The sequence below is a fragment of the Vombatus ursinus genome, unplaced genomic scaffold (genome assembly GCF_900497805.2).
Source record: "Vombatus ursinus unplaced genomic scaffold, bare-nosed wombat genome assembly UNPS02014801.1, whole genome shotgun sequence".
In the NCBI taxonomy this organism is placed as follows: domain Eukaryota; kingdom Metazoa; phylum Chordata; class Mammalia; order Diprotodontia; family Vombatidae; genus Vombatus; species Vombatus ursinus.
In genome coordinates this window covers 23,811,480-23,831,457 of record NW_020954579.1, presented here as the reverse complement: position 1 = coordinate 23,831,457, position 19,978 = coordinate 23,811,480, and the positions used below count along the sequence as shown (strand labels likewise).

At 35.9% G+C, this 19,978-nt stretch overlaps 1 protein-coding gene across 3 annotated transcripts in view; it reads right to left on the bottom strand.

The window, feature by feature from the left end:
* Positions 1–19,978, bottom strand: part of LOC114050932 (ATP-binding cassette sub-family A member 10-like) — a 117,437-nt gene that overhangs the window by 25,926 nt on the left and 71,533 nt on the right. For 2 of the 3 annotated variants that reach the window (XM_027872978.1, XM_027872979.1), the window contains exons 22-31: positions 18,267–18,404; positions 16,361–16,468; positions 9,154–9,327; positions 8,545–8,658; positions 7,321–7,440; positions 5,979–6,062; positions 5,243–5,334; positions 2,536–2,656; positions 1,880–1,997; positions 1,033–1,124 (exon numbers count right to left, since the gene is read on the bottom strand). In XM_027872978.1, the coding sequence (XP_027728779.1) occupies positions 1,033–1,124; positions 1,880–1,997; positions 2,536–2,656; positions 5,243–5,334; positions 5,979–6,062; positions 7,321–7,440; positions 8,545–8,658; positions 9,154–9,327; positions 16,361–16,468; positions 18,267–18,404 (1,161 nt within the window). The remainder of the gene's footprint in view (positions 1–1,032; positions 1,125–1,879; positions 1,998–2,535; positions 2,657–5,242; positions 5,335–5,978; positions 6,063–7,320; positions 7,441–8,544; positions 8,659–9,153; positions 9,328–16,360; positions 16,469–18,266; positions 18,405–19,978) is intronic. The other variant, XM_027872980.1, reaches the window with a different exon arrangement.

The window sequence follows — 19,978 nt, the reverse complement described above, 5'->3', positions numbered from 1 at the left end:
ATTCATTCATTCATTCATTCATTCATTCATTCATTCATTCATTCATTCATCTAGTCTAACTTCCAGAAAGATTATGACTTGCCTGAGGTCACACATGTGAGGCCTAGGACTCAAGTTCTCTCACTTCAAATTTGTTGTTCTTTCTGTTGCATCATGTTTTTTTGTTTTTTGTTTTGTGTTTTTTTTAGGTAATAGTTACTACTACTACGGCTTTTATATAACACTAATTGTGTGCCAGCTATTGTTGTTGTTTTTCAGTTGTGTCTGACTCTCTGTGACCCCATTTGGGGTTTTCTTGGCAAAGATACTGGAGTGGTGTGCCATTTCCTTCTCCAGCTCACCTTACAGATGAGGAAACTGAGCCAACAGGGTTAAGTGACTTGCCTAGAGTCACACAGCCAGTAAGTGTCTGAGGCCAGATTTGAACTCACAAAAATGAGTCTGCCTGAGTATAGGCCCTGACCTAAATACTTTACAATTATTATCTCGTTTTATCTGCATAACAAGCTGAGGAGATAGGTGCTGTTATTATCCCCATTTTACAGATGAGGCAACTGAAGCAAATTGAGGTTCAGTGACTTGACCAGTGTCACACAGCTAATAAGTGTTTGAGGCTAGATTTAAACTCAATTCTTTCTGACTCCAGGCCTAGAGCTCTATCAGTGGATAGCTGCCTACCTGCCTAGAATATATACTCCCTGGTTTTTGCAACTATTTTATAATCTTCTTGTCTTATACCATTTTGTATCATCAGCCCCTAAGAGTATTGTATACACATTAGGCACTTAAAATGTTTTATGATGATATTACTGCAGGCAATTCACATTTTCTCTCACTGACTACATCTTCATGGCTACTAATGGACATACATGCCCATCTTTCTCTTCCTCCACTAAAAAAGTTTGTGAAAAAGTGTCACAACCACTTCTTAAAAATTGAACTTTGAACTAGTAAAGAACCTAAAGAGTATCATTACTACTTACTCCATTTCTGGTGTCTTCAACCAGAATATTTCCCATCATTTTCTCTTACCTTCCCTGCAGTTGGTTTTGTCTCTCCAGCTATCACCCTAATACATGTACTTTTGCCAGCTCCATTGTGTCCTAGCAGTCCCAGTATCTCACCTGGAAGGAAATGGGAATGATATTCAGTGAAGGAACTTCCTGACTGCCTGTACCCTATATTCTTATGTAAGGGCTGCACCTTTATTCTTGCGAATAAAATGCCAAGATAACTTGTTTTGTGGTTTGGTTTTTGATAGATGGCCAGAAGCAGATATGTACTGAATATGGGGAGTGTCCATATCAATACCCGGGCATTAAGTAAGCTATGAAGATTTTAGCTCAGAAAATCTTTGACTACTATACCAACAAAGTATTGGGCTGGTGGGATGGTTTGCCATGGTCCCAGATTAAGCATAGTGATATATTGGCTCCTGGGTTATTGCAATCAAGTGTCTAGAAGCTTAGGTGGAAATCCTGTCTCTATAACTGATAAATGGAATTCCTACTGATCTAACAGTCATTTGTCCAAAAGCTCCTTTTGAAAAAGTAACACAAGCCTAGTCAGTTCTCCTTGAATAAGGTACTTGTGTCATAAGAATTTCCATGCTTCTTGCAATCCTGTCAGGTACCTCTATAGAAAGTTTATGGATTTGTGGCTAAGTTGGAGAGTGACCAAAAAGATGACAGATTAATAATTTTCTCCAGATCCCTTTGACTCTCTGAATCCATCCTCCAAAAAAAAAAACAAAACAAAAAACAAAAAACAAACAAACAAATAAACAAAAAAAAAACTATGCGTAAGATCTAGAACAATTACAGCTGAATCTATAGAACAAAAAAGAGAAACCCCAGGTAAAATCTTTGTGAATTAAGACCTTTTTTAACACAGAAAGAGATATTTCTTGTAGCCAGTTTCTTCTTTCTCTTTGAAAAACAACTTTTCTTCTTGCCTTCATATTCTTTTCGCAGACAGCTCACAATAATAATGGGTTTCTGGAAAAGAAACTAGAATTTTATTTTCCTCCTAGTTCCTTGGTTGGATGCTGTGTTCTCTCTGGCTCTCAACTCTGTCCTTGTCCCAAGCCATTGAACAAATTAGGTTACATTGAGGGGCAATGCTTAGCTGACAGAATTGAGGGTACTGCTCCAGCTTGTGTTCATAGATGGAAAATTTATTCTTCCATGCATGAAAGTACAATGTAATTAAAATATGTTTTCTATGAGTTTGCTTTTCTCTACACAGAAAACGAATTCAGACCTTATCACAGCTAGCTTTAAAAAGAGGACAAATCCATGGATCTAACACCTGTTCACCATTCCTTACAATATGGCTTAACCAAGGCCTTTGACTCACCCAGGCTTTTGGGATTTTAAAAATTATTTTTTGTACTTAAAGCAAATTTTCCTCAAATAGAAAAATAAAACATTGTATTCTTCTTTAGCTTCATAGTTTGAGAATAAATTAAAGATTATTTGGGAGTTGACTCAATCTTCTAAGCATTTCAGTAAACATCTACACATGGAGTTTCACCTCTTCTAGGTTGGAAGCAGTCAGTGCCCTTGAAGTTCTAGTTCTTTCTGCCTGAACATCTTCATCTTCATCTTCTGGTTCTTCAGGATTGGGACCACCATCACTATTTGTTGGGAAAATTCTACAAAGGACAAAAATAATGCCATAAATATTGATTTCTAGATATAGTTGATGCCAAAAATTGGTACTCTCTACTAATTTTTATTTTTGTTTCCAAAGACGTTGGACTATCTTCCCTTTTGACTGCCTTAGTTTCTTCAACTGTAAGATGAGGATAATAATAACACTTACCTTACAATATTGTTGTGAGGATATATATTTCTTCTCTTTGAAGTCAGCTTTGATTATTTCGTCTCATATCCCCTAGATTCAGTCTGTCACCAAATGTTATCAGTTCTTTCTCTCAAACTTCTCTCAGATTTTTCTGTTATTTCAATTTCACTGCCATTATGACCTCATGCACAGTCATGCAACAGACTTCTAGTTGGTCTCCTTTATATCCATTCATTAATTCTTAATTTTATTTTATTTTTTTTTATTTTTAGGCAACTGGGGTTAAGTGACTTGCCCAGGATCACACAGCTAGTAAGTGTCAAGTGTTTGGTCTGAGGTAGGATTTGAACTCAGGTCCTTCTGATTTCAGGGCCAGTGCTCTATCTACTGCCCCCATCCATTCATTTATTCCCCATTCCATTTGACCATCCTACAAACCACTGTCATTCTAATTTTACCAAAATTTAACTTGTTTAAGAACTAAGGATCGCATTACTACTACATTTATATTTAAACTAAACTCATCTGTATGGTTCACAGAAGGCTCCATAATTGGGCTCTATTCCCTGTATCCAACCTCATTCTCCACTACTGCACTAACACAGGCCTCTATTCCAATCAGATTGGTCTTATTACTATTCTTTGCATATCCATTCTCATTTCTATCTCTTTGCCTTTGCTAGTGTTGTGTCCTTCTTTCTAACTTCCTCCTTTCTGCATATTGAAATCCTACACATTTGTCAAAGCCTGGTTCAGATGTTACCTCAGTCATGCAATTCAACAAGCATTTATTAAACACCTGCTATATGCCAGGAATTGTGCAAAGTCTTAGGTACAAAAAGACAGCAATGGAGTGGTCACCCCTCAAGGAGGTTACCTTTTCCTGGAGGGATAAAGCATGGACACGTGTAAATAAATAAACACAAAGTAGATTGAGCTGTCTTTCACTTTTCCTTCTATCTGCAGTGCTTGGCACAGTACCTAGCATATTAGTTGGTGTTTACTAAATGCTCATTGACTGACTGTTTTAAAGGAAATCAGGGATTCTATTACGTAAGCAGAGGAGTGCATTCCTGATTTAAAGGCCTTAGTGTTCAAAAGCCCAGAAGTTAGAAATGCTATGTCTTCAGTGAGAAATAGAGAATTAACTGGTTTGGCTAGAATGTAGACTGAAAGAAAGAGAGTTAAGACGACATAAAAAGGAAAAGGCATGTGGGAAGCAGATTGTAGATGGTTTAAATGCCAAGATGAAGATTTGTATCAACTTAACTGGAAATAGGGAGTGATTAAAGATTTTTTAATAGAGGAGTCATACAGACAGATTTGTGTTTTTAGAAATATCTGTCAGCTTTAATAAGAGGATGAATTGCAGAGTGGAGTAATTGGAAGTAGGGAGACCATTCAGGAGGCTATTTCATTATATAGGTGAGATGTAGGTAGAATCTGAATTAGGGTAGACATTGCATGAGTAGAGAAAATGGGAGAGGTGTAAGAGATGTTATGGAAGTAGAATGAACAAGACTTGGCGATTGATTAGATATGTGTGTGAAGGAGAAGGAAAACTTAATGACAATGCCAGGATTGTGAATGTGAATGAAAAAGAAGATGGTATTGTTATCAAGGGGAGCACTTGAATATTTTCTAGTTTCTTTGAATGTGTGAGATTTGTTTTCCTAACCACAACATAGCCTCCTTGAGAGCAGGGATACAACTTTATATATTTTGTATCACTTTATTACCAAGTATGTTTCTTACAAATTTTCTCAAGAAAACCTCACCGACCAATTTGTGATTATTATTATCATTGTTCAGTCGGTTCAGTTGTGCCTGACAGTGACTCAGTTTGGAGTTTTCTTGGCAAAGATATTGGAGAGGTTTGCCATTTCCTTCTCCAGCTCATTTTACAGATGAGGAAACTGAGGAAAACAGAGTTAAGTGATTTTCTCAAGATCACACAGCTAGTGAGTGTCTGAGGCTGGATTTGAACTCAGGTCTTCTCAACTCCAGGCCCAGCTCTTTACTGTGCCACCTAACTGTATCCTTAAACATTTACTAGGGAGTCACCAACTACAGTCCTTCTGGTAAGATGGTGGACCAATAGACTATCTGCCTTGCTTCTATCCCCTGGGGGCATTGCCATCTGACCTATCATTGCACTCTAAAAATTGCTGGACTTCAATAGCTAATCTTCCATTGCACTCTGAGGTGCAATAGACTTTCCTATGCCCTCTATGGGTGAACTCACCTGTATGTGTGGTGTTCCTTAATTAGAATGTTAGCTCCTTAAAAGCAGGGACTGCTTCTCTTTTGTAATTTTATTCCCGGGGCTGAGCACAATGCTTGGTAAATTTAATAAGTGTTTTTCCATTACATTCAAATCTATTCCATTGAATTTGTAAATTAAATACTGAAATCTATTTTTCCCTTTGCTAACCTGAACAGAGGGTCCTTTCTCATGGATTGCTTTCCATATTTCATTTCCAGACATCGCAGAACAAAAAGGAAAATGATACAATGAAGGTAAGGCTAAGGAGAAAGAAAGACAAACACATTAACAATATAGTAGAAATTACTTTCATAATTACCTTAACATGATTATTGTTGTTCTCTTACCAAAACAGAGTGGGGGGAGGAGGGGAAACTTCTCATAAATTTGGGTGGTATTGTGTGCAATACAGAACCAGCCCACATGTTCTATTTAAAAGAGTAGTGAGAAAAGGAGGATAAACCATCACCTCATTTTCCTCAACAGCTGCAGAATTCACATAGCTGCACAATTCTTATAGCTTTGGTTTCAGATATAGAGTTAGGAAATCTTTACAAAAAAATTGTTCCAGGTTTTATAGTCATCATATTGATTAATGTCACTGAGGAGTAAGCACCAATCAGTGGTACAAGAAGAAAAGACAAACATCATAGATCAAAGACTTCTGAAATTTTCTTTTAAATAATTATAATTTCATAATATTCAATACTTATAAATGGATTACTCAAGAGTGACATATATGCAAATACCCACATTCCCATATGTATATCCACATACAGCAAGTCTAAAATCATGCCTTTGTAAAACCTTATAGATCAGGTCAGTTAAAATGAAATAAAATGTATAATACAGCAAATGTTAACACCCTTAATACATATATATCCAAAAGGAAAAGTCTTCTTACTATAAGAATCATGAAGAGTACATTTTCATTGATTTCATCTATTACATTCTCCATATTAGATTTTTTGAAATACATATAGTTGACCTGCCAAAGGAAAACCATGGTTAAATTTGTTTGTCTATATCATGAATTTTACCTAAATAACTGCATAAGGCAGACAATGAAAATCTCGGTTCAATTCCCTTCTTGTATGTCACAGAGTAGATATTATTTGAGCGTAGAGAGAAAAAAAACTATCATATACTTTACTCCTATTTTCACAGCCTATACTTGACTCTCAGGTCCCCTACTTTTCATTGCAGTTTTAACTGTCAGAGATTCACAAAATTGCAAAGTAAGCTAGATTTGTTGTTAGTATTCCCAAATGCCCCATTTCTGTTCCCATTTCTTTCCTTTTCCCAGATAGGCAGAGATCAATCCTTCTCTTCTCTATATATACCTAAGCAGAAGAAAGAACCTAACTTCTTTCCAATAGGTTTATCAATGTCAAATAAATCCATGAATAATGTTGAATAAATTAAAGGTTAATTGAGATACTTCTATTCCAAAGACACCTGCATCTTAAGAAAAGTCATAAGTCTTAATATAAAATGAACATTTCATTTTGTAGAATTTCAGACATAAATAAACTAGAGGGAGGGGCTATATTTCTGGGCAGGAGATACTTCCTGGTGTCATCAAAATCACATCAGGTATTTAGTTGGCTATTTACTCTGTCCAGAAACTTGTATCCCCTATCCATGACCCTAGAGGGCAGGAATTCTTAAAGAATCTTTACCTTTTTGCATGTCATAGACCCCTTTGGCAGTCTGGAGAAACCTATAGACCTCTTCTTCTCAGAAAGTTTTTAAGTGTATAAAATAAAATTTGTAGGTTTATAAAAGAAAGCAATATTATTCCCATATAGTCATCAAAATATATTTTTAAAGGCACAATTCACAGACTCCAGGTTAAGAACTATTACTTCAGAGTCTGTTGGTGCAGTTCTATGCACCTATCCCACCACTGCATCAGTGAATGGAGGGGAAGTCTAATTCTTTCCCCCAAACAGAAAAAAAGCAAGGGAATCCTCCCTCTTATTAGTTTATGAATTTAATCTCTTGAGAGTAAAAGAATTGGACTCTCAGATAGTTGGTCAGTCAAAAAAACATTTATTAATCTGTTACTATGTGCCAGGCACTGTGCTAAGCACTGGACTCTCCAACTTTCACCTGATTTTAAGAGCTGGTCAGAGCTGCACAGCACTCATCTGATTACATTTTGCAGCGGTTTTCACCGAAGCACAAAGATTTTATTCAAATCGCCACACGTACAGAGACACTGTGTTGTGTCCAGTGCTTACCTCCAAAATCAGCATTGTGCATCCAAACAAAGTGAAGAAAGGTATGAATGCAGTACAATAAAGCATGGCATATAGTCCAAAGTTACTTGTTTGGATAAAGCCAAATATGACCATGGAAGTCTGTAGGAAAATTTCATAGAGAAATGAACAGAAAGTTTGAGTCACTTTCAATATTTTTAGTTATTTTCATACTCTTAAGTATTCTTTCTTCATATGGTCCCATTTTTAGTTCACATACCATTTGGTTGTGAATATTGCCTCAGTTTGGAAGGTATTTGATACCTTCAAACATCTAGCTCCCACCTGTCCAGATTTATTTCACTTTTCCCCTATTTATACTATTTTACAGTCAAACTAGCCTACTTTTTGTATCCCAAATTCAGCATTAAATATCAATTAATTAATATATATTAACATATATATTAAACCTCCTTGCCTTAATGTAGGCTCCATCTCTTTATGTTCTCTATATTTCCTACAGCATTGGGAGTTTAAGTGTCTTGCCCTTAATCACACAGCCATGTGTCAGTAGTAGGACTTGAGCCCAAATATTTCTGACTCTAGGACAGCTCTATCCAGTACTCTATGCTGCCTCTCAAAAGATTTATAGCAGCATTTTTTTGGTAACAAAGAGCTAGAAATAAAATAGATATATATCAATTATAAAATGATTAAACAAATTTTGGTACATGAATGTAGTATTCTATTATATTACTGTATTATAAGAAACAATGACCACAGTAAATACAGAGAAGCACAGAAAGACCTGTTATAGGAATTTTTTTATTCCCTTTTATTAATTTTATTATTCAGGGCTCTGGACAATTCCTGCCCCAACTTTTGGCTAACTAAAAGCCTATATTCTGTTAATATTAACCTGATCTGACCAAAACCTGACTCTTGGAATAATAATGAAGGGAAGACTGACAGTTATTAGGATAGATTTGTAGATTATGCATCAATATGGTCATTCAATATAATTAGATATAAATAACTTGTATCTTTTCAAATATACTGAAGGGGGAAAAAGAAATATCCAAGGATGGAAACAAAAAAAGGCAGAAGCAAAAATAAGCAGACTGTGAATCTGATATACCAGTAAAACAGCATTTTCTACAGTGATTTCAATTCCATCAAAAGCTCCTTTGAAGGATAAAACATATTTACCCTTAATTTACATCAATATTTTTAGAACATAAATATTCACTGTACATATATACTTACAATAAAGAAGCAAGTAGACCAGATGCCACTATTTTTCCTTCCTTTCTTAGAAAAGAATGAAATCACATATGTGAAGAAGACACTTGAGCCTGCGTAACCAATAATACAGATGATCTGGAAGCAAAGGAAATTGCCATTGGGTTCAGATACTTTCCAAGAAACCATCAAATCTTTAAGATTCACAAATTCAGTTATGCATAAGGACTTTTGGATGTTCTTTGACTTATGAAAATATTACAGAATAACATAAAAATACTATTTCTTGTCAATTCTAATTAAATCAGCAAGTATTCATTAAGCATACTTAATGCAAACTCCTGGAATACAAATAGGATACAAGCAGAAAAAGAGAGACAGTCTCTGCCCTTAAGGAGAGTATTTTCTAATGGGAGAAGACAATATACACACAAAGGGAGCTGAAAAGCAGGAAGGGGAAGCTAGGGGATGGAAGATACCCTTTGTGGGACATTGCAGAGGAAAGTCCAGAGTCAAAATTGGAGCCTGGAGAGGAATGAAGACATGCCTCAGCTTGGCACTTTCCTTAAAATGGAGGTAAAATTCCACACTTTCTGATGCAATTCTCTTAGGATCTTTTTCTTTTTAACTTACCTGAATAAATAGGATTCCAGTGTCCACTGTGTAGAAACCTGAATTTAGAATGTATAAAATTGCATATATTACAAGAAGAATCATGAAGTTCAAGGGAATATCAACCAGTGCCTGCCCACACCAGTATGCTGAAGGGTAAAGGCCTGAAATCCTTAGTTGGGCTTGAGCTTTTATCTAATAAAAAAAAAATAAAATAAAAAAGAGGGATAAATTGGAGTTGAAATTTAAGATCTTTTTAATGAAACAACAAAGAAAGCTAAGAATGCATACATTTTACAAGTATTGCAATGAATAAGTTAAATTATTGAGTTTAAGTCAAGGAAAGTAAATTTGTCCTAACAAGTACTATCACTAGGATTTAACAGGATTGAACTCATATTTGGAATATTTCTTTGTAAGTATATTCCCTATTCAAAAGAGACAGAATAGACAAAAAGTATGGAGAGACATTTATATATTAACAATGACACTGTGGGAGAAGTGAAAAATGACTCTTGTTTTGCATAGTGGATAGAGCAGCATGTTTGGAATTTTGTTCAGTAGTGACTCACTCTTCATGACCTTATTTATTTATTTATTTTTGTGGCAAAGATACTGGCATGGTTTGCCAGTTCCTTCTTCAGCTCATTTTGCAGATGAGGAAACTGAGGCAAACAGAGTTAAGTGACTTGCTCACAATCACAGAGCTAATAAGTTTCTAAAGCCAGATTTGAATGCTGAAAGATGAGTCTTCTTGATTCTAGGCCTGGCCCTCTATACACTGTGCCACCTAACTGCCTGGGATTAGTGAGACTTAAGTTCAAAACCCAACCCAGACCTGAGCAAGCCAATTAACCTCTATACGCCTCAGTTTTTTTTAAAAAATGAAGGAATCAGACTAAATGGCCTATTAAGTCCATTTCAATTCTAAATCTATGATTCCATGCCCTAAAAATGTCAAAAAAGGAGCAATTGGTTTTTGAAGTTAAAATCATGAGAATCTTGAGGAAAGTGACCACTCTATCTTTGAACTAATGGGAAAGCCAAGGTAGTCTGAGGTAAATCTTATATTTTATTTGAAAGTTAAATTTTATTCAGCTCTGGTCTTTTCATCAAGAATGCTTGAAAGTCCTCTATTTCACTGAATGTCCATTTTTTCCCCTGGAGGTTTATACTCCATTTGGCTGGGTAGATGATTCTTGGTTGCGATCCTATCTCCTTTGACCTCCAGAATATTATATTCCAAGCTCTCTGGTTCCTTAAGGTAGAAGCTACTAAATCTTGTGTTATCCTGTTTGTGTTTCCACAATACTGGAATTGTTTCTTTCTGGCTGCTTGCAATATTTTCTGGAGAGGTCCTACTTCAGCACTGGCAAATAGGTCCTTGCAATCTCCCTCTGATCAATCACTTGATTTCTCCTCAGTCTGTGGACCAGAAGCTCTGGAAGCAGCTGCTGTCCTGGGGCCGTGCTGGGACTGGTACTTGGATGGAGCTTCTCTGTCACAGAGGTCACAGACTTCTCCTACTGACCTTCTAAGTTGCCTTTGGCATTTGTAGGTTGAGAAGTCTGGAAACCACCACAGTTGCCTGTGATTCAGTCCCCTGCTCCAGGTTCACTGAGGCTTGGTCTTTGCCTGCGTGCCCACACTGAACTGCATTCCTCTCCCAGCTCAGTGCAATAGACCTTTCCAATCAATCAATCAATCATTCATGTTGTCTTGGGCTGGAAATTTGTTTCATTCTATCTTTTTGTTAATTCTACTGCTCTAGAATTTGTTAAAAGTCATTTTTTACAGGTATTTGGAGGGGCTTGGGGGAGAGCTCAAGCAAGTCACTGCTTTTACTTCACCATCTTGACTCTGCCTAAATTTATATTTTAGAAAGGCATATTTCAAAGGGCTCAGAGAAAGCACAAGGAAAATCTTGAGCCCTAAATTTTTACAAGTGAAGTTGTCTTTAAAGGAGTCAAAAGTTTTTAAGAATGAAAATTTGATGATACAAATATATGCTATTCCTATGAGGGAGAGCTGTTTAAAGAGTGAGTTGTTTGAAGAGATTGATGTGGATTGATAGTCAATTCATTGCCCAACTAAGATTTTTAAAAATCTTGAAGTAAGGAGGCAAGTAACAAAGAATTAATTTTTTAAAAATGGCACAGTACTGTGAATAGTGTTAGGATTTAAAGCTGGAAAGAACCTCAGAAGTCATATAGTTCCCCTTGCTTTTTTTTTTATATTTCTGCTTTCCTTATAATTTTGGTTGCATTGGTTTTGTTCGTGCAAAAACCTTTTTTAATTTTCTATAATCAAAATTATTTCTTCTATATTTTATAATGTTCTCTATCTCTTGTTTGGTCATAAATTCTTCCCTTATCCATAGATCTAATAGATGAACTATTCCATGCTCTCCTAATTTGATTATGGTATCACTGGGTTTAAGGCTTTAAGCATCCAGGGTCAACTCCATGTCACAATGAGGGATATCAATAACCTAATCACTTCATCTTAAAATTTGTTGTGGTGGTGGAGAACTGGGTATAACATATGTACTCAAAATTTGGGGATAGTAGACTTCACAAAGTACAAATTTTAGGATCCTACATTTTAATTTTCTCCAGGGGAAGTTCATAGATTGACCAACAGGAGAAATGCAAAACTGAACAACAATAAAACTTTATTTTTCACCCAGAAAATTAGCAAAGGTGGCAAAAGATGGCAAATGTTAATATTGGAGGTGCTGAGGGAGCATAGGCACACTAACACATTTCTGGCAAATCTGTAAATTGGCAGTTATGTGCTTTCTTACTGCCTCCTTACTTTTAGAGGATAGTTTGGACAAAAAATTACTTCCTAATTCCTGTGTTCTTCTACCACAAATGATTCTTAAAATGTGTACCTATCTCTTGGGGAAGGTCACGAATGACATTTGACCCAAATATTGAAAACTAAACTTTTTATTGGGCAATAAAAACTAATCAACATGAGTCTGGGAACACACCGTGGCTAGGTAATAAATGAGATTTTAATTACTTTTCTCTATGAGATGAATGACTTGCTAATAAAAAAGAAAGAGAAATGTATATACATTTTTTTTGTTTTCTTCATGTTTCACTTGAGTCCTGTATTTGAAAGTCAAATTTTCTATTCAGCTCTGGTATTTTCATCAAGAATGCTTGAAAGTCCCCTATTTCACTGAATGACCATTTTTTCCCCTGAAGGATTATACTCAGTTTTGCTGGGTAGGTGATTCTTGGTTGTAATCCTACCTCCTTTGCCTTCCAGAATATTATATTCCATGCCCTCCAGTCTCTTAATGAAGATGCTGCTAAATCTTGTGTTATCCTCATTGTATTTAAACAATACTTGACTTGTTTCTTTCTGGCTGCTTGTAATATTTTCTCCTTGACCTGGGAACTCTGGAATTTGGCTACAATATTCCTAGGAGTTTTCCTTTGGGGATCTCTTTCAGGAGGCGATCCGTGGATTCTTTCCACTTCTATTTTGCCCTCTGGTTCTAAAATATCAGGGCAGTTTTCCTTGAAAATTTCTTGAAAGATGATGTCTAAGCTCTTTTTTTGATGATGGCTTTCAGATAGTCCAATGATTTTTAAATTCTCTCTCCTGGATCTATTTTCCAGCTCAGTTGTTTTTCCAATGAGATATTTCACATTCTCTTCTATTTTTTCATTCTTTTGGATTCTTTTTATAGTGTCTTGATTTCTCATAAAGTCACTAGCTTCCAATTGCTCTATTATAATTTTTAAGAAAGTATTTTCTTCAGTAAGCTTTTGGACTTTCTTTTCCATTTGGCCAATTCTGCTTTTTAGGGCATTCTTCTCATCATTGGCCTTTTGGACCTCTTTTGCCATTTGGGTTAGGCTATTTTTAAGGTGTTATTTTCTTCATCATTTTTTTGGGTCTCCTTTAGCAAGCTGTTGACTTGTTTTTCATGATTTTCTTGCATCACTCTCATTTCTCTTCCCAGTTTTTCCTCTACTTATCTTACTTGCTTCTCAGAATCCTTTTTGAGCTCTTCCAAGGCCTGGGACTGATTCATATTTTTCTTGGAGGCTTTGGATATAGAAGCTTTGACTTTGTTGCCTTCTTCTGGTTGTATGTTTTGATCTTCTTTGTTACCAAAAAAAGATTCTATGGTCTGACACTTCTTGAGAGGTTTGCTCATGATTCCAGCCCATTACTTGAGTTATAAACTCTTTATTAAGGTAGCGGTCTGCTTCCAATGTGGAGAATGTACTGTCCCAAACTTTGAGGGTTTGCACAGCTGTTTTCAGAGATACTTCTAGGGACCTATAAATTTTCAGTTCTTCCAAGGTGGTATGATAAGGGGCGATGTGTTCACTCCTTTCCTAGTCTGTGCTCTGGTCTATGAGTGATCACAAGCACTCTTTTCTGTCTTGGAACTGTGAAGAGGATTTCCTCTCTACCACCACTACAAGCTCCACCACACCAGGCCTCCTCCTCACCCCAGGACCACCACTCAGAACTGTGACTCAGATTCAAGCATGGGCAAAGCAAGATATTCTGACTTCAGCACTGGCAAAGAGATATCTGCAATCCCCCTCTGCTCAGCCACTCAATTCCCCCTCAGTCTGTGGGCTGGAAGTTCAGGAGGCAGCTGCCACCCCAGGGACATGCTCAGGACTTGCGGCTGAAACCTAGCTTCTCTGTCACCACAGTCACAAACTTTTCCCACTGACCTTCCAAGTTGTCTTTGGTGTTTGTGGGTGGAGAGGTCTGGAAACCACCACAGCTACCTGTGATTCAGTCCTCTAAGGCTTGCTCCATGATTGCTGCAGCTTGCATGCCCACACCGAGTTACACTCCTCTCCCCCTCCGGCACGATATACCTTTCTGCCTTTCTGATCAACCATCCAGGTTGTCTTGGGCTGAAAATTTGTTTCACTTCATCTTTTCTGTGGGTTCTGCTGCTTTAGAATTTGTTTAGAGCCATTTTTATAGGAATTTGGAGGGGTTTGGGGGAGAGCTCAAGCAAGTCACTGCTTTTACTCTGCTACACTGCTTTTATCTTGGCTCTGCCCCCCCCCTTTTTTTAAAATAGAAAACTAAGACCAAGGTTAAATGACTTGACCCTAACTCATACAAGTAGAGAATAGCAGAAATAGGATTCAAAACCAGGTCCTTCTGACTTCAACTGTAGTAATTGTCATTCCCTGCTTGTATGACTTGTATCACCCCAGGTTCTAAAATTCAAAATGAAATACTGCTGTCAGTGAAAGCTAAGGGGAGCATGAGTAGATAGTTCTCATATTCTGTATACATGAGATCATAGGCATATGGGTCAGTTGTTAGTTTGGTTTCTTTTACTGACTCCAAGCTTACCATGAGAGCAAAGGCTCACCTTTTCCATCTTAATATTCTCTTAGTGTTGCTATATAGCAGCAAGACATCAAACTCAACTACCTTTGAGGAACTAAAAATAATTATGACACAAAAGATAATGGGATGGTCAATGTTAGATCTGATATTGACTGCAACATATAAATAAGGAAGAACTCTGAAGAATGGGAGCAAAAAACATCATAAAACAAATGTATGGTAAAGAATTTGGGGTGATCACATGGCAAGAATGAATGATGACAGGTGGATAGCCAGAGTGCTCCACTAGTACCCAAGCAGTGTCAGGAGAAAGTAAGGAAGACCACCAGCAAGCTGATTGGACTCTTTATGGTAAGCTTTGGGGAAGATTTGAACAAGAGTCACATCAAATGGATTGGCATAAGTAAGTTGTAATATATATCACTGGAGGGAATTCTTGAACTGATAGGTAGTGCAGTGGATAGAACACTGACCCTAGAGTGAGGAAGACTCATCTTTGTGAGTTCAAATCTGGACTCAGACACTTACTAGCTATGTGACCCTGAGCAAGTCACTTAACCCAGTTTGCCTCAGTTTCCTCATCTTTAAAATGAGCTGAAGAAGAAAATGGCAAAGCACTCCAGTATCTTTGCCAGGAAAACCCTAAATGGGATCATGAAGAATCATATACAATTGAAAATAGAATACATACTTCCTGAACTGATAAGATCATAAAGGCATTTGAATGTTAAAAAACAATAATTATGTATGTGTATATATATATATATATATATATACATATATACATAGTTTAAATATATTTTTGTTCTTATCAAAACTGAAATAACTAAATTCTCTAAACTGGCAAAATTCAGCCAAATTTATTCTAGATAAACAACAAAAAATGTAGATAATGAAAAGATATTCTCTTTGATATTCCCTTCAAGTGTTTTTCATACTTTTTGTATCTTTCTGAGTGTTTTGTGTACCAATATCTACAAACCCAACTGTGTCTGTTCCTTAAGCCTTAAAAATGAGGAGGATTCATCCATTTTTGTATTTATGACCCCAATTAAATTTCCATAAATTTCTTCTTAGATGCTTTAATTCTTCAATACAATTTTTAGGCCTTGAAAATAGTGTAGTGGAAAGAGCAGTGGACCTGGAGTCCAGATATGTGAGTTTGAATGCCGGTTTGGCACTAACTAGCTATGTGACCTGGGGCAAACCATTTAACCATTTGGGGTTTCAATCTCCTAATGTGTAAAGTGCAAATAATAATGCCTGTACTTCCCACTTTCTGAGTTTGCTCCATTGTTATACTGAATAGTGCTGGAGTCTTTTTAATGACAATAGATGGCTAAACTCAACATTTTTTCTTAATTCACGCTGATTTTTTCATTACCATCTCTTCGTCTTTATTGGTTTCTGACATTGTTCTGTCAATAATAATACATTTGCTTGAAGGAGTATCTGATTTTTTGGATTGAGGTTAAGAGAGGAAGGACATTTTCCTTTATCCTAAATTTTTCTGTTTCTTGGCTTTCTCTTTAGTGAATTTGTCCACTTAGAACTTCTCTGTTTATTATATTTATTACTTTGATACCTCTCTGGCTCTCATTTCCCTCCAGACTGATATCCATCATTATTAGTCACTTTACATCTCTCTTCTGCATCAAAACACTATGATGCACAATGTACTCTCACTTGTTTCAAGCAATATTAAGCACCTACTAGTGCAAAATATACATAGGAACTGAATTAAATGATATTCATGGAAACATTCAAACATTGTTCAAGGGGAACACTTGATATATATGTATACATATGTACATACATATAATTCGCCTTCAATTATTAAAGTAAATTCATTTCAGTGACTTTTTCTTACTTTGTAATCAATGATGCTGTTCATTGCAAAATAAGGAGAAAGACTGGTTGTTGCCAATATCAAGAACACATCTCCCTCGGTGTTAGTTATTGAGCTGGGCTCAACTTCCTGAAAGAAAAAAGAGTAAATGTTGTCATTCAAAGAGGTATAAGAAGTAAAACAGAAAGTTATGACCAGTGATAATGCAAATTTTCTGCAATTAGGGAAGTACTCAAGCTAAAAGTGTTGATGTGATCTTTCATCCTAAAGCCATATGGAGCATAAGCTCTGGCAGGTCTAATTAAGCTGGAAAGTCCTTGCATGTAGGGTGACATATTGTTTGAGCCTAGTTTCAGAGAGATTCACTAGCAGGTTGAGTGAATAGTGATAAGCTTTTCAGGTATAGCTCCTTTTCAAGACTTGCTATTTGTAATCCGGGTTATTAGAGAAAATAACCACTACACACTACACATGTTGTTTTAGTTGTGTCTGATTCTTCATGACCCCATTTGGGTTTTATTTTGTTTTTGTTTTTGTTTTTTTGCAAAGATACTAGAGTGGTTTGCCATTTACTTCTCTAGCTCATTTTCCAGCTGAGGAAACTGAGGCAAATAGGGTTAAATTACTTGCCCAGGATCACACAGATAGTAAGTGTCTGAGGCCAGATTTGAACTCACAAAGGTGAGTCTTCCTGATTCCAAACCCAGTGCTCAATAACCGATTCTTAGAGTATTAAAATATTCTGAATTAGTGGGAGCATTACAGTGTAAAGATGAGATCAGTTTAGACCTAGAGCTAAATGAGACCCTAGGCATTAGTTCAAATCTTGCCTCAGGCACTAGCTGTGTGGGTAATCCTGGGCAAGTCACTTAACCTTGTTTGCCCTCCATTTCCTCATCTGTAAAATGAGCTGAGAAGGAAATGGCATACCACTCTGGTATCTTTGCCAAGAAAACTCCAAATGAGGTCACAAAGAGTTAGACATGACTGAAAATGGCAGAACAACAAGTCCCATCCCCTCATTTTGCAGTTAAGGAAACTGAGGTTTATCAAGGTTAAGTGATTTGCCCAGTGTTATATAGTAACAAACTTCAGACTGAGATTTGAACACAATTCCCATGACTCTGAGTTTTACTATTTCTTTGAGAAAATAAATGATGCAGTGGAAAATGCAACGTCAAGCAGCATGTTACAGTGGAAAAAGTACCAGCTCAGGAGTCAGAAAACATAGGTTCAAATACCATCTCTGATGCTTAATTTCTGTGTGACCTTGGACAAATCACTTAACTTCCCTGGGTTTTACTTTCCTTATTTGTGATGGGATCATACTAGATAGCTTCTGAGGTTCCTTCTAACTGGATCCAGTGGAGAAGGAAAGGTGAGATAACTTATTGGTTGTATTTTGGAGGAGGTTCCTGTTCAGGTAATAGTTGGATTGGATAACCTCTGGGACTGTTTCCACCTCAGAAATTCTGTGATTCTGTGTCATTGGTTTGTTTGTGACTTTAAGCAATTCACTTAAGATCTCTGTGCCTCAGTTACCTTAATGTTAAATGAGAGGAATAAACTAAATGATTTCTAAAGTTCTTTCTACTTTTAAATCATCTGATCTTAGGGTCTTGGTCAGTAAGCCTCAGTTTCTTACTTGTGAATTGAGGTAAGACCAGATGGCCTCTATGTCCTCTCTAATGTTAAAATTCTTCAAAGACTCTAAGTCATTGATAGAAGGTTTCTACAATATACTCAGTATGCTTTGTTTAATGAGGTAGAAAAGTAAAATATCTTTCAGAAAACTTTTCATTCATAAAAAAATAATAAAAATAATTTTGGCATAAAAAATGGCAAGCTTCAGTTTTCTGTGAAACTTATTCACTAAAACTACTCATTGACTAACAGTGAATGAAAATTGAGATATTTTCATACTAACCAAAGAAAATAGACTTTTCTCAGTGTGAATTTGCTTGGAGGAGTTCAACATTCTAAGTACTCCATTGCTGACAATATCCATTAGGACAGGAAAGCAGTTCAGTCTCTTGGTGTTACATGCAAGAGAAAATCTATAATCCTTAAAAACAAAACAAGTGTGAACTCAAAGTCATCAAAGAGCCAATATAAGCGTTCAAACAGAAAATATAAAAACATTATTTAAATCATTAAGACTATGGTCTGAACGATGAGGTATGTTTAATTTTAGCATTTGCCACATTTTGTGATTTTTATCTAGTATATGTAAGAAATCAGAATTTTGGAATAAACAGTGAATATTGCTATTAGCCATTTAGCTGAATTTTGTTTTTAGCTGTATATATTTGTCACTTAAATGGACTTGAATATCAACATCTCCTAGAAGCTAATAGGACTGAAGTATTTCCCATGAAAAATGAACCTAAGATTCAAAAGAAAGAAAAATTAGGCCCCAGAATGAGATAATACTACTGTTCATCCCAATTTCCAAAGGATAGAAAATGTTTATTTTTTTCTGGTAGAATATAAAAAAGTAAATCAATAATTTACAAATTCCTATATCTTCAAAACATGATTTTTGGCACTTCATATAATAAATTTTCATGAATAAATATCTATCATCTTATTTAGAGATTTAATTATTTTTATCTCAAAACCAACATGATCAGCAAGTAAGCACAGGGGGTTGGAAGGTAAACACAAATTTTTAATTTTTTTTTGCTAATAAACCATAAATGTCCCTGTTGTGATAAAATTTTATTGATTTCATTGATACTTTGATATTGTAATTTTCATTGAGAACAAATTACAGCAGTGGGTATGGAAGTAGCTTGTATGCATAATTTGACTTTTCCTGTTAGAATGGATATTTGGTTTGAAGTATTCTATAATTAGGGGCTTTCTATGACAAGACATAAAATACAGAACTTTTTGGCTCTTGAGAGCTCTAATTTACACATATCAAATTTTAAAAAATTGATGTGATTTTCTAGGCCGGAGGTGAGCAAACTCTACTCAGCAGGTCAAATCTGGGCAGTGAGTTAAAAATGTTTTTTTTTAAATTTTTAAATAAAATTTTAGTCTATTTAAAAATATGAAAACCATTCTTATCTTATAAACCAGTACAAAAATAGATGGTGGACTGAATTGGTCTTTGGATTGTAGTTTGCCAACCTATTTCAGAAAATTAGCTTTTGAATGTTGAATGAGCATAAGGTCCTGAAGCTTCTTTGAGTCAGAAGTAATGCCTACTCTAGTATACAACTTCATTTATCTTACTGTTATATATTTTTTATTCTTCAGAAATCATGTTTTTAATCTAGCTTTTACCCAAAAAGATAGTGGGGGGGGAGGGAATGGCAGGTAATTCTTATACTTCAAACTCATCAGAATTGATTCAAAGAGAAAATAATATATCTATATCTCTCTACATCTATATACATACACACATTCAGCTTGGTATAGAAATCTATCTTACCCAACAAGGAAATAGGAAGGGAAGGGAATAAAAGAAAAGGTGGGGGGGGGAGAAGGATGAAAAAAGGGAGAGTGGACTAAAGGAGGCAGTGATCAGAAGCAAAACGGACTTTTGAAAAGGGGCAGGATAAAAACAGAGAGAGAAAAGAATAAGCAGAAGAAAATGGGATGGAGGGAAATACACAATAATCATAATTG